General features: G+C 42.8%; 1 protein-coding gene across 1 annotated transcript in view; it reads right to left on the bottom strand.

The window, feature by feature from the left end:
* The window catches only part of Clspn (claspin), a 35673-nt gene extending 30746 nt beyond the window's left edge, over positions 1–4927 (bottom strand). Inside the window, exons 1-3 of the mRNA XM_029540396.1 lie at positions 4904–4927; positions 2555–2663; positions 1170–1705 (exon numbers count right to left, since the gene is read on the bottom strand). Coding sequence (XP_029396256.1) covers positions 1170–1705; positions 2555–2663; positions 4904–4927 — 669 coding nt within the window. The remainder of the gene's footprint in view (positions 1–1169; positions 1706–2554; positions 2664–4903) is intronic.
* Between the last annotated feature and the right edge of the window lie 6838 nt (positions 4928–11765).

Below are 11765 nucleotides of genomic sequence, written 5' to 3'. Positions count from 1 at the left end.
TCTCTGTATAGCCTTGGCTGTCCTGGAACTCACTCTGTAGATGAGGTTGGCCTTGAACTCAGAAATCTACCTGCCTCTACCTCCCAAGTACTGGGATTAAAGGCATGTGCCACCACTGCCCTGCTTAAATAAGTAAACTTTTAATAAATAAAATAAAATAAAATTTGAGGATAATTTTTCTAGTTAACAAGTAAACTTTTGATTGATACATGTGTCTTTAAAAATTCTCCTCTCAAAAGTCAACTTCATCAGAGATACAATAATGAAGAATTACTACAAGAACACACCAAGAAACCAATACCCCATTTATTTGGAAATATCCTTAATGCATCTACAATGGCAAAGAAGATCAATAATTGCAAATTACATAACCATCACTCTTCATGCAAAGAAGTCAATTTAAAGCTATATTTTGTGTGCAGAAACAATTATCAGGAATTAAAATCTATGTTTCTAAAATATCAACCTACCTAAAAAATCAAAACCTAATTAGTTTTTAGAATGTACCTCAACAAGCAGATACATAAAATATTCATCCATACTCAAGGATATATTGTTCATTAAAAAAAAAAAAACTTTAAAAAAAAAAAGACATTGTGTCATTTGCAGCAATGTTGATAGAACTAGAGGGCATATGTCAAGATAGAAAGAGACACAGCATTATGTTCTCACTTACACACGGAATTAAAAAGTTGATCTTGGGTTGTTTCAGAGAACCCAGGTTCAGTTCCCAGCACCCTCACTTGGTGGCTCCCAACTGCCTGTAACTCTAGTTCCAGAGGATCTGACATCTCTGACCTCCATGGACACCTGTGCCATCCACATGATACAGACACGGACACCCACGCCATCCAAATGGTACAGACATGGACACCCACGCCATCCACATGGTACAGACACGGACACCTACACCATCCACATGGTGCACAGGCACAGACACATACACATTAAAAATAAATAAATAAAAATAAAAAAGAAACAGCTGGGCAGTGCGTGGTGGCTCACGCCTTTAATCTTAGCATTTGAGAGGCAGAGGCAGGCGGGTCTCAGTGAGTTCAAGGCCTACCTGGTCTACAGAGTGAGTTCCAGGACAGTGAAGGCTCCGTGGTGAGACCCTGATCAAAAATAACAATAATAACAGTTACAAAGGTCAGAAAATTTCAGCATACCTCACATCTTGTTTCCCTCCTTTTCAGTCTCCTGATTTTCTCCATTGTTCTCTCCTCTTTCTCCAGTCTTCTCTTAGACATTGTTTTTCCTTCAGCTCCTTCTCTGAGGAGTATTTTGGAGAGCTTTCTGTCAGTGGCGGAGGCCACAGAGCTTCCTGTCAGGTGGCTTGGCGCCAAGGAAGGAGTCTCTGGAGTCTCAAGCCTCTCCTGACACAGAGTGTCCCCCGTGTTACTCTCGTCACTGTCAGCCAGGGCTTTGGAAATGCTTCTGACCTTCTGACTCCTCCCTGAGTATAAATTCTCCTTGTTGTCCTCCGCGCTGCCGTGGGTGGGTTTCTCCGGGGCATCGTCTCTGTCCTCGGCCTCAGAATCGCTGTCTTGTAGCACTTTCCTGCTCTTTGTCTCCTTGTTGTCCTCCGCGCTGCCGTAGGTGGGTTTCTCCGGGGCATCGTCTCTGTCCTCGGCCTCAGAGTCGCTGTCTTGTAACACCTTCCTGCTCTTCGGTTTCTTACTCACAAAAATCTCGTCGTCAGAATCTGGAGGAAACGGTGGGTTTTTTTTTTTGGTTTTTTTTTAAAAAAGAAAGTACCCAATCACCCAATCCTTTGTCCTTCTTCTGAGCTACTTAAAAATATATTTAATTATACATGTGATATACCACCTTGTGGGATTACACAACTACCATTAAGAACTCACTGAAGCAAAGCATATCTAAAAATATATTTTAAAAAAAATTTCTGTGGCGAAACCTCTCTTGCTAAGAAATGTAATTACACACATTTATAATGTGTAATTACATTTATAATGTGTAATGTTCTAATCATCTTGGCAGGTGTGAGAAATCCTGTTCTATAATGAATGCGTTTAACCAGGCAATGAAGTAACTATTAGACATTTCATCTATTTTTAACTAAAAAAAATAACATTATTTATTCCTGTTATATAGTGGATGTTCTTTAAAAATATATGTAAAAAAAAATAAATAAATAAAATTAAAAAAATATATATATGTAAGCACTGCTATTTTTTATTTATTATAAAGAAAATAAATAATAAAGTTGGGGCACTAACAATTTAATTCGAAAAGTCAAGAAAATAACGAGATTAACTGAAATCACTCACAACCCAGGATCCCACATTCTGTTTGTTTTTTTTTTCTTGATTTACTTATTTATTTTATGTAAGTACACTGTAGCTGTCTTCAGACACTCCAGAAGAGGGTGTCAGATCTTGTTACGGATGGTTNTGAGCCACCATGTGGTTGCTGGGATTTGAACTCCGGACCTTNGGAAGAGCAGTCGGGTGCTCTTACCCACTGAGCCATCTCACCAGCCCCCAGGATCCCACATTCTATTCCTAAAATTAACATAACATATATTACAAACCTCTTTCACTCAAGGGCTCGAGTGTTTCAAAGCTGCCCTGCCCACTGTCTACAGGACTGTCTGCTGCTTCTTGTGAAAGGAGTTTTAGATCGTTGACTTCCAGGTTAACCTAGAGAATGAGAATAAACCTAGCATTAACAAGGAGGAGTCAGAGCTGAGTATATTGGGTACACACAGCGAGGGGACATCAGCTACAACTGGGAAGAACCAATGGGATAGTGTGACGAACAGATGACATTTAGAGTCACAGGCCAAAACCAAACAAACACAGAGACTAATTGCCACAGGATAATAACTGAACAGCTCCATTTACTTTTATTAAACACATTAATTGCACAAATCAGATTCACTTGGTTGTTTTTTCCAATTGAAAAGATTTATTAATTTTATGAGTATAAGTGTTTCATCCGCATATATGTCTGTGCACCATATTCATGAAGTGCCTGTGGAGGTCAAAAGGTTCATGAGACACCGTAGAGCTGTAGTTACAGTTACGATGTGGACACTGGGAATTGAACTAGGATTCTCTGCAAGAACAGCAAGGGCTCTTAACCACTGAGCCATCTCTCCAGTCCCTTTTAAAATAATTTTTAAAAGATTTACTTTGTTTATGTGTAGGAGTATTTTCCCTGCATGTAAGGGCATTGAGTGCAAACCTGAAACCCATGAAGGTCAGAAGAGGACACTGGATTCTCTGGAACTGTAATTACAGATGGTTGTGAGCCATCCTGTGGGTGACAGGAACCAAATCCAGGTCCTCTGAAGGAACAGCAAGTGTTCTTATCTGATGAGCCACCATTCTAGCCCCCTTTTTAATTATTTTGCCTGTGTGTGTGTGTGTGTGTGTGTGTAGGCACATTTGGAGAGGGAGTGGTGTGCTACAGAGCACCGATGGAAGACAGAGGACAACTTGCAAAAATCTAATCTCTTCTACTAGGTGAGTCCTGGGGATAGAAGTCACGCTGTCAGGCTTCAAAACAAATGTCTTTATGAGCCATCCTTCAGATCCCACTGTGATAGTGACACACACACACACATACAGACACTCACAATCATGCAGTAATTGTGCTCACATACCATTCTTCTAACTTTGCCTCCCTGTTTTTGTCTCCTACTTTTTTTTTTTGTTTCTTTGTTTGTTTTTTTCGAGACAAGGTTTCTCTGTGTAGTCCTGGCTGTCCTGGAACTCACTCTGTAGACCAGGCTGGCCTGGAACTCAGAAATCCGCCTGCCTCTGCCTCCCGAGTGCTGGGACTAAAGGTGTGCGCCACCACACCCGGCTTTTGTCTCCTACTTTTATTCTTTCTTTCTTTCTTTCTTTCTTTCTTTCTTTCTTTCTTTCTTTCTTTTTCTCTTTCTAGTAAGAGTCAGCAAAAGTGTGGCTTATGAAGTCAGCCACCTTTTGAAAATAACGTTATACACTGGGCGAGGGTGGTGCACACCTTTAATCCCAGCACTTGGGAGGCTGAGGCCAGCCTGGTCTACAGAGTGAGTTCCAGAACAGCCAGGGCTACACAGAGAAACCCTGTCTCGAAAAAACAAAAACAAACAAACAACANAAAAAAAAAAAAGAAAAAAATGTTATTTAAAATTAAGGCTTTTTTTTTTTTTTACTAGTGAGGCCAAAAGACAGGTTGGTGAACGATGAGATCTTGATTAAAGTCTGATATTTTGTTCAATATCTAATCATGAAAACTTCATGTCAAAATAAGGCTTTTGTTTGGAGATTAGGTTTTCTGGTACCCCATTAAATCTGTTCCCAAGGCAACTATTTGGTCCTAGTCCTGGCTCCAGAAAAGAACACAGATCACGGAAAAGGCTTTCTATGGCCACTAGTGAGTCACCAGCTACTGGAAGGACACTGGGAGCCAGGCCACTGTAGGCAAAGACTGTGGGTCCACGCGCGACACCCTCAGAAGTCCCTTCCAGAACCAGAGTTCCAATTGCGTATAACCCTCACCCTGTGCTTACAGAGACTCCCATCCCACAACTTCCAAGCCAGGCTCTGGCCACGGCCTTTTTTTTTTTTTTTTTTTTTTCTGGGGATGCTGTAAAGGGAGCTTGCGCGGCAGGAAACGCGCCAAAGAGCAAGGCGGGCTGCAGTGACAAGCTGAGGACCCGGCTGGGCGGACAACAGCGCGCGCCGCCGAACCAGAAGATGTGGGGAACGAGCGCGGGAAGCTAGATGGAGACCCTCCAGAGGCCCCCAGACCCTGTCCAGTGGTCTCGGAGCGGTGCACGCCGGGAATTGTAGTCTTCCCGCTTGGCGCTCCGGCCCTGCGCCACCCTGGAGCACCACCCGGCCCTCGGCGAGAAGCCTCCACAGCCCGGACCAGAGCTTAAACTCACCTCAGAACCCACCTCTCCGGTCATGATTCCGGCCTCCCTTCCGCGCAGCTCCAGGAGAACGTGTCTCCAGTAACCTCAACTTGACGGCGACAGCTCCCGCCGTCTCCAGCTCGGCGGCGAAGTTCGAGCTTTCGCGCCCAGACGCGGTACAGCGCTCAACCTCGATGGTTTGCACCAATCCGAGGGAGGGCTTCCCTCCGAGGCCCCACCCCTATCTCCCTGCCAATCAGGAGGCGCCTCCTGCCGGCCCGGCAAATGTAATTTGCGTTGGTTTGGCGGGTTGTGGCTGCTCTTGTCAAACAGATCTAGGAGTGGCTTTGGGGTGGCTGGGGGGTCTCAGGGGCGCGGGGGGGGGGGCGAAGAGGTCCCGCGCTATGGCTTAGAAAGAAGGTATCTTGCGAATGGTGTTCTTGGACTTTTGACCTTTGTCTTCGTTCGATGACTCGTACCGTATGCAATTAGAGAGAAATTGCAATGCAGGAAGTGAACTGGGAAGAAGTTCCCAGGAATCTGGGCGTGTCCCACACCTGAATTTTTTTGCTGAGGGAGTCTGAGACCCCGTTGGAGGCTTTCTCCATCAGTTCATGCCTGGAGCAATCCTAACCTACAGAGTTAATGTTTTTACCTCTTTGGGTCGATTCTCTGTAGGCAGGCAGGACTGACCTCTCTGGACTGTATTGTCCCAGCCAACATGCCTTTTGTCTTCTGAATGGTCAAGCCAGTGGTAAAACTCCTTAAAAATTTATTGTAAAGAGACCAATTGGCATAGGGAAAGAAAGATCTGAGTATTTATTATCCTCCATCCCCCCCAACCCCCCCAACCCTCCACCCTTCACCTATTCTGGTATAGCGACCAACTCTGTCCAGTTTGCTTAGGACTTTCCCAGGTTTAGCACGGAAAACCTCACATCCCTAGAATCTCCTCAGAGGATACCTGGGATGACAGTCACCTCTGACACTGGTCTCCCCTTTAAAGTTTCCAACCTTATCTGACTACACATTCAGATAAAAAGCAACTCCATTTCTACACATCTCTGCCCACTTCTACACCCCTAAGGGTCTTGAGTAGTAGAGCTCTTGCTTAGTTAGCTTGCATGAAGTCCTCCCTGGTAGTAATCTCCCGGCTTCCAAAAAATACGAGAGTCCCATCCATCCTCATATTCCCCCACCCCTTTTTTTAAAGTCTATTTTACTATATACTATATACTATATACTATATACATCAATGATTCATAAATATGCATCTATCTGTAGCACTTCCTCCAGCATTTGGAGGACTTTTTTTTTTGGGGGGGGGGGGTTCTCTGTATAGCTCTGACTGTCCAGGAACTCACTCTGAAGACCAGGCTGGCCTCGAACTCAGAAATCCACCTGCCTCTGCCTCCCAAGTGCTGGGATTAAAGCCATGTGCCATCACTGCCCGGCCGGAGGACTGACTTTTATTGGCCATACAGTTTGTGACAAAGAATGGGCAGAATTTTATAATCATCGTTTTCTTACTCTTCGGAGTAAGTGTGTAAGGGAAGTAATATGATCGTCTCCATTTTAGCAAATGAGAAAAATAGACTTTTAAAAAGCTAGGAACTGCTGGAGTCCAATGTCACCTGCTCTTTATGACTTCCAGGCTCACATAGAGCATCCTCCAAAATCTCCTTCTCCTGTTCTGTTGCCCCAATTCCACTTCTGCCTAAAAAATTATTTCCAAGGGCTGGAACGATAGTTCAGAGGTTAAGATCATTAGTTGCTTTCCAGGACCCTGGTTTAATTCCTATCACCAACATGGCAGCTCAAAAGTATTTGTAACTCCAGTTCCAGGGGATCTGATACCCTTTTTTGGTCTCCATGGGCAACAGGCCCGGATGTGGAGCACAGACATACATTCAAGCAAAATACTCATATACACCAAAATAAATAAAAATTACATTCATCTGTTAGTCTATACTTCTAAAACTAGGCACTTTGGATCTTGACATAGCACACAGAATCAATATTTACAAATCAGTTCTGGGCCAACAAGATGGATCAGCAGGTGAAGTTACTTACTTCAGGGGCCTCATCCACCCTAGAGCTTAGGCTAGTTCTGTCTCTAGAACCCACAGCAGAAGGGAAGGAGAGACGCCTCAAAGTTATCCTCTGATTTCCACACATATGTCATATGCAGCACTAGCATAACACACACACACACACACACACACATACACACAAATAAATAAATATGCCGAGATTACAAGTACATGAGAAAAATGAAACTAAACACATTCGTGCCATTCTCAAGTGTTCTGTTATTATTCGTTCCATGGAAATGAACAAAAACAGATGCTAAAGAGTAAGAAAAGCTTAAAGAGATGCCAAATTCTATTTTTGACTCTTTTGGTTTTGAGCTGAAAATCAAAGCCGGGTCCTCATCCATGCTAAATAAATGTTCTCCCTCCCTGATATGTCTCTAGATTTCTTTTCTTTTCTTTTCTTTTTCTGAAAAAGAGTCTATCATGTTACAGTTTTACTATAATTCTGTAGAATTTATGAACTAGTTTAATCTAAAGGCCTAGGCCTGTGACACCTTATTTATGGAGAAGCACTGCCACCAAGTGGTAAGTTTCAGTAATGTTATTCTATTTATTTATTTATTTATTTATTTATTTATTTATTTATTTATTTATTTAGCGGTAACCCCCTCCTCCCTCCCCCCTCCCAACACTTATATTTTTATTGGTAGAGGGGAGGCCCACAGCCCTGGCCCATGTTGGGAACTGATAACCCTCTGAAGGGTCTAGGACTTGAACCCTCTGAAGCTGGAGTTACAAGCGACTGTAAATCCCCAGGCAGAGGTGAGAGCAGCAAGTGCTCTTAGCCTCTAAGCCATCTTTTCAGCATCTTCCCCATTACCCTACTCTTCTTATCTGAAGCCACGTACAGAAGGCTTGGGATGTGGTTGAGTAGGAGAGTCGCTGTAAGATTGTTCGAAGAGTTATTTGATCAAACTTGTCTTCGATAGTAGAATGGAATATTTATATCACCAAACACTGAACTTCATTTTTTTTTCATAATTTAATTTCAAACAGCTTTAAAGCTTTTACCGAATATTCTTCTTTAAGGACACATCTGGTTTTCTTGTTTAACAGAATACCTCCTAATTCTTAAAAAAAAAGAAAGAAAGAAAGAAAGAAAGAAAGAGAAAAAGAAAAAGAGAGGAAGGAAGGAAGGTAGGAAGGAAGGAAGGAAGGAAGGAAGGAAGGAAGGAAGGAAAGGAAAAGAAAAAACAAAACAAAATGAAAGGGCTGGAGAGATGGTTCAGTGGTTAAGAGCACTGACTATTCTTCCAGAGGTTCTCAGTTCAATTCCCAGCAATCACATGGTGGCTCACAACCATCTGCAATGGGATCGGATGCCCCTTTCTGGTGTGTCTGAAGAGAGCAACAGTATATTTGCATGCCTAAAATAAAAAATCTTTTTTTTTAAAAAAGTCATTTGAGACCTGAAACATAGGTGCTTAATTGTTGAATGAATGATCAAAATATCATACAAAAGGCAAAAAATGACCAGGACCTTTCTCCAAGTTAAGTCAGCATCCAAACTGGCTATTTTCTGTGTAGAGAGGCTCCTATGCCCCAACTTTGTCCAACCTAAAGTACTTATAAAAGAGTCACCTGCTCATACAAGAGCACCTGTTTTAAGCCTACGATAGACATGAAGCATGCAAAGACACATAGAACCAGTTTGTTCTCAGTGAGCCTCCCACTGCCACCAGTGGAGACAGGCAAGCAAGCAAGTCTATGCAATATGTAAATGTGTGCAGGAGATTGTGGAGAGCTGGAGGGAGAAGCAACAAGAGCTGGCGACAGACTATGGCTGGAGCAAGTCAGGGAAAATGACTCACCGAATTTCAAAGATGAATTAGTGCCTCCGGCTGGCACAGAAAGCCTTCCATGTATGTGCAGGGGCTTGATAAAACATGTTGTGTTTGGGGAACTGAAAGTAGGTCACTGTGACTTGAGCACAGGGTGTGGATGTGGGGATGGAGGAGGGGGCAAAATGAAGGCTGCTAGTTACATGAAGAACAAAATGTCTGGAATGTTCTACTCAGAATTTAAACAGAATAAAGGGAGCAGTTGAGGAGCAGGGGTAGAAATGGTTAAGGAGAGTGATATAATCAGATGTGTATGCCTGAGAAAGATTATTACTCTAGCAGTGTGTGAAAGGTGAATGGAAAGGGGTTAGAGTGGAGGCAGAGAGACCAGCTGTCTCTGGGAGATTACTGGAACTTGAACTAGGTTGATGATAGCAACAGTGGAAGAGAGGTGGGCTGGAAAAGGGAGGCAGAGTTAATAGTGCTTGTTGGGTGGTTAGCTTTGAGGGGTGAGAGTAGAGGTGACTCCAGTGACAGACCATGATACTACCCATCAAAACTAGGAATGCGCCGGGTGTGGTGGCTCACGCCTTTAATCTCAGCACTCGGGAGGCAGAGGCAGGCGGATTTCTGAGTTCGAGGCCAGCCTGGTCTACAGAGTGAGTTCCAGGACAGCCAGGGCTACACAGAGAAACCCTGTCTTGAAAAAAAGCCAAAAAAAAAAAAAAACCCACTAGGAATGCAGGTCACTAAGTAAAAAGTCACTCATCAGAGGCTGAAGAGATGGCTCAGGGGTTAAGATCACTGACTGCTCTACCCGAGGTCCTGAGTTCAATTCCCAGCAACCACATGGTGGCTCACAACCATCTGTAATGGGATCCGATGCCTTCTTCTGGGGTGTCTGAAGACAGCTACAGTGTACTCATGTACATAAAATAAATAAATAAACCTTTTAAAAAAATTGCTCTGCCGGGCAGTGGTGGTGCACACCTTTAATCCCAGCACTTGGGAGGCAGAGGCTGAGTTTGAGGCCAGTCTGGTCTACAGAGTGAGTTCCAGGACAGCCAGGGCTGCTATACAGAAAAACCCTGTCTCAAAAAAAATAATAATAATAAAATAAAATAAAAAAATGAAATGTAGCTCAGGCGCTAGAGTGCTTGCGGAGCATGCCAAGGCCACAGACACGGGATGGTGCACACATCTGTTATCCTAGCAGCATGGAGAACCTTAGCTCGGCAGCGTCTTGGGTCCTACTCACTCACTGCCTTTACTACTCCATTTCTTCCCTGGTTTCCTGCCCACGAATCCATACAACAGAGGTTCCTCTGCCCTGGTTGGACTTAGTTTTCTCTGGTGTTCTTATTTCAGTACAAAGATTATGGAGACATTAGTATCCCTAGCACTCGATCGACCAATATACATCAGTCTGGACTTGGGAGAGGGCTCAACAGTTAAGAGCATTTGCTGCTCTTGTAGAACAGAATTCAGTTCCCAGCTCGAACATCAGGTAGCACATAACTGCCTTTAACTCCAGTCTTAGGGGATCTGACACCCTCTTTTTGTCTTCCATGGGCACACACACACAGAAAGAGAGAGAGAGAGAGAGAGAGAGAGAGAGAGAGAGAGAGAGAGAGAGAGAGAGAGAAACTATAACTTTTAAATGTAAATAATGTATGTAGGTCACATATTTTATACATATTCACATATATTATATATAATAGCTAATCATATATATTTATACTTGGATCATATAAGCCTTAGCCAATGTAGGGAGACCTATCTAGGTATATATGCTTAAGGAAAAGGATTTTACTACAGAAGGAAAAGGAGTGCTGGTCCATTTCTACATCCTGTTCAATTTTAGCACCTACTTTATAGGTTGATTAATGCCTGAGCCCTTTCAGATATGTGAGATAGCTAAAGTCTATCTGGAAAGTTACAGCTAGCAAGGGACAAATAGTACTGGACAGACTAGCGTTGTGCCTAGCGTTTGCCCAGAGGATGGTTTTACTAGATTATCAACTAGTAAATCAAGAGATTTCTTGTGGCTGTCATCATGATGCACACGTGGTTGGCATTTGGTGGGGGGGGGGGCAAGTTTGTTAAATGTCAGTGAGAAATGTTCAAATAGGCAAAGAGGAAGAGGAGAGGAATAATTTAGGTAGGGAAAGTAGAATGAACAAAGACATGGAAGTAGGAAGGACCCAGAGGTTTAAGGAACTATTCAAGGAATCACTGTGGGAAGAGTGGGTGACTATGATGGGGAAGGAGACAGCAAATGAGACAGAAAGGTTAAATCCAACTCACTAGAACTCTGCAGTGTTATTGGAGCCTGAATGTCTGCTAGAACCAAGTCATCTTTCTTTGAGGATGGAATATGCACACAAAGCTGTAGATTATGGAACATTGGATGGGCAAGGCCAAGGTTGATGTGTTTGGACTATCCAGATTCAGTGAGCCTCCAGATGAATGAGCAAAACAAACAAAAAGATGAGAGAAAGAAAGAAAGAAAGAAAGAAAGAAAGAAAGAAAGAAAGAAAGAAAGAAAGAAAGAAGAAAGAAACCAGCTTGTCCTATCTTATCACATAACAGAACTCCAAAGAAAGTGTTACCATTTCTAGCATTTGTTTAAATAGTTTAACGAATTATACACAACATAAAATGTAACATATTTATACATGTTTTGTATTTGTACAAATCATAGTGTTTTAATGTACATTAAAGTTTGACATATATGTGTGTTAATTATCTTTAATATCAACTCCAAGAGCCATATTTAGCATTTGAAGATTTTAGTAAGAAATGTATACTCCAGACATGGCAGAATGTTTGCCTAGCATTCGCAAAGCCCTAGATTCAATTCCTAGAAACATATAAAGCCAGGTGTGGTGGTGCATGCCTGTAATCACAGAATCTGGGAAGTAGAAGCTGGAGGGAGGATTCAACAGCCTGGACTCTATGAGACCTAGTCTCAAAGAAAGAGGGAGAGAGAGAGGAGAGAGAGAGAGAGAGAGA

This window comes from Mus pahari, chromosome 6, assembly GCF_900095145.1.
Source record: "Mus pahari chromosome 6, PAHARI_EIJ_v1.1, whole genome shotgun sequence".
Taxonomy (NCBI): Eukaryota; Metazoa; Chordata; class Mammalia; order Rodentia; family Muridae; genus Mus; species Mus pahari.
This window is presented reverse-complemented; position numbering and strand designations above follow the sequence as displayed.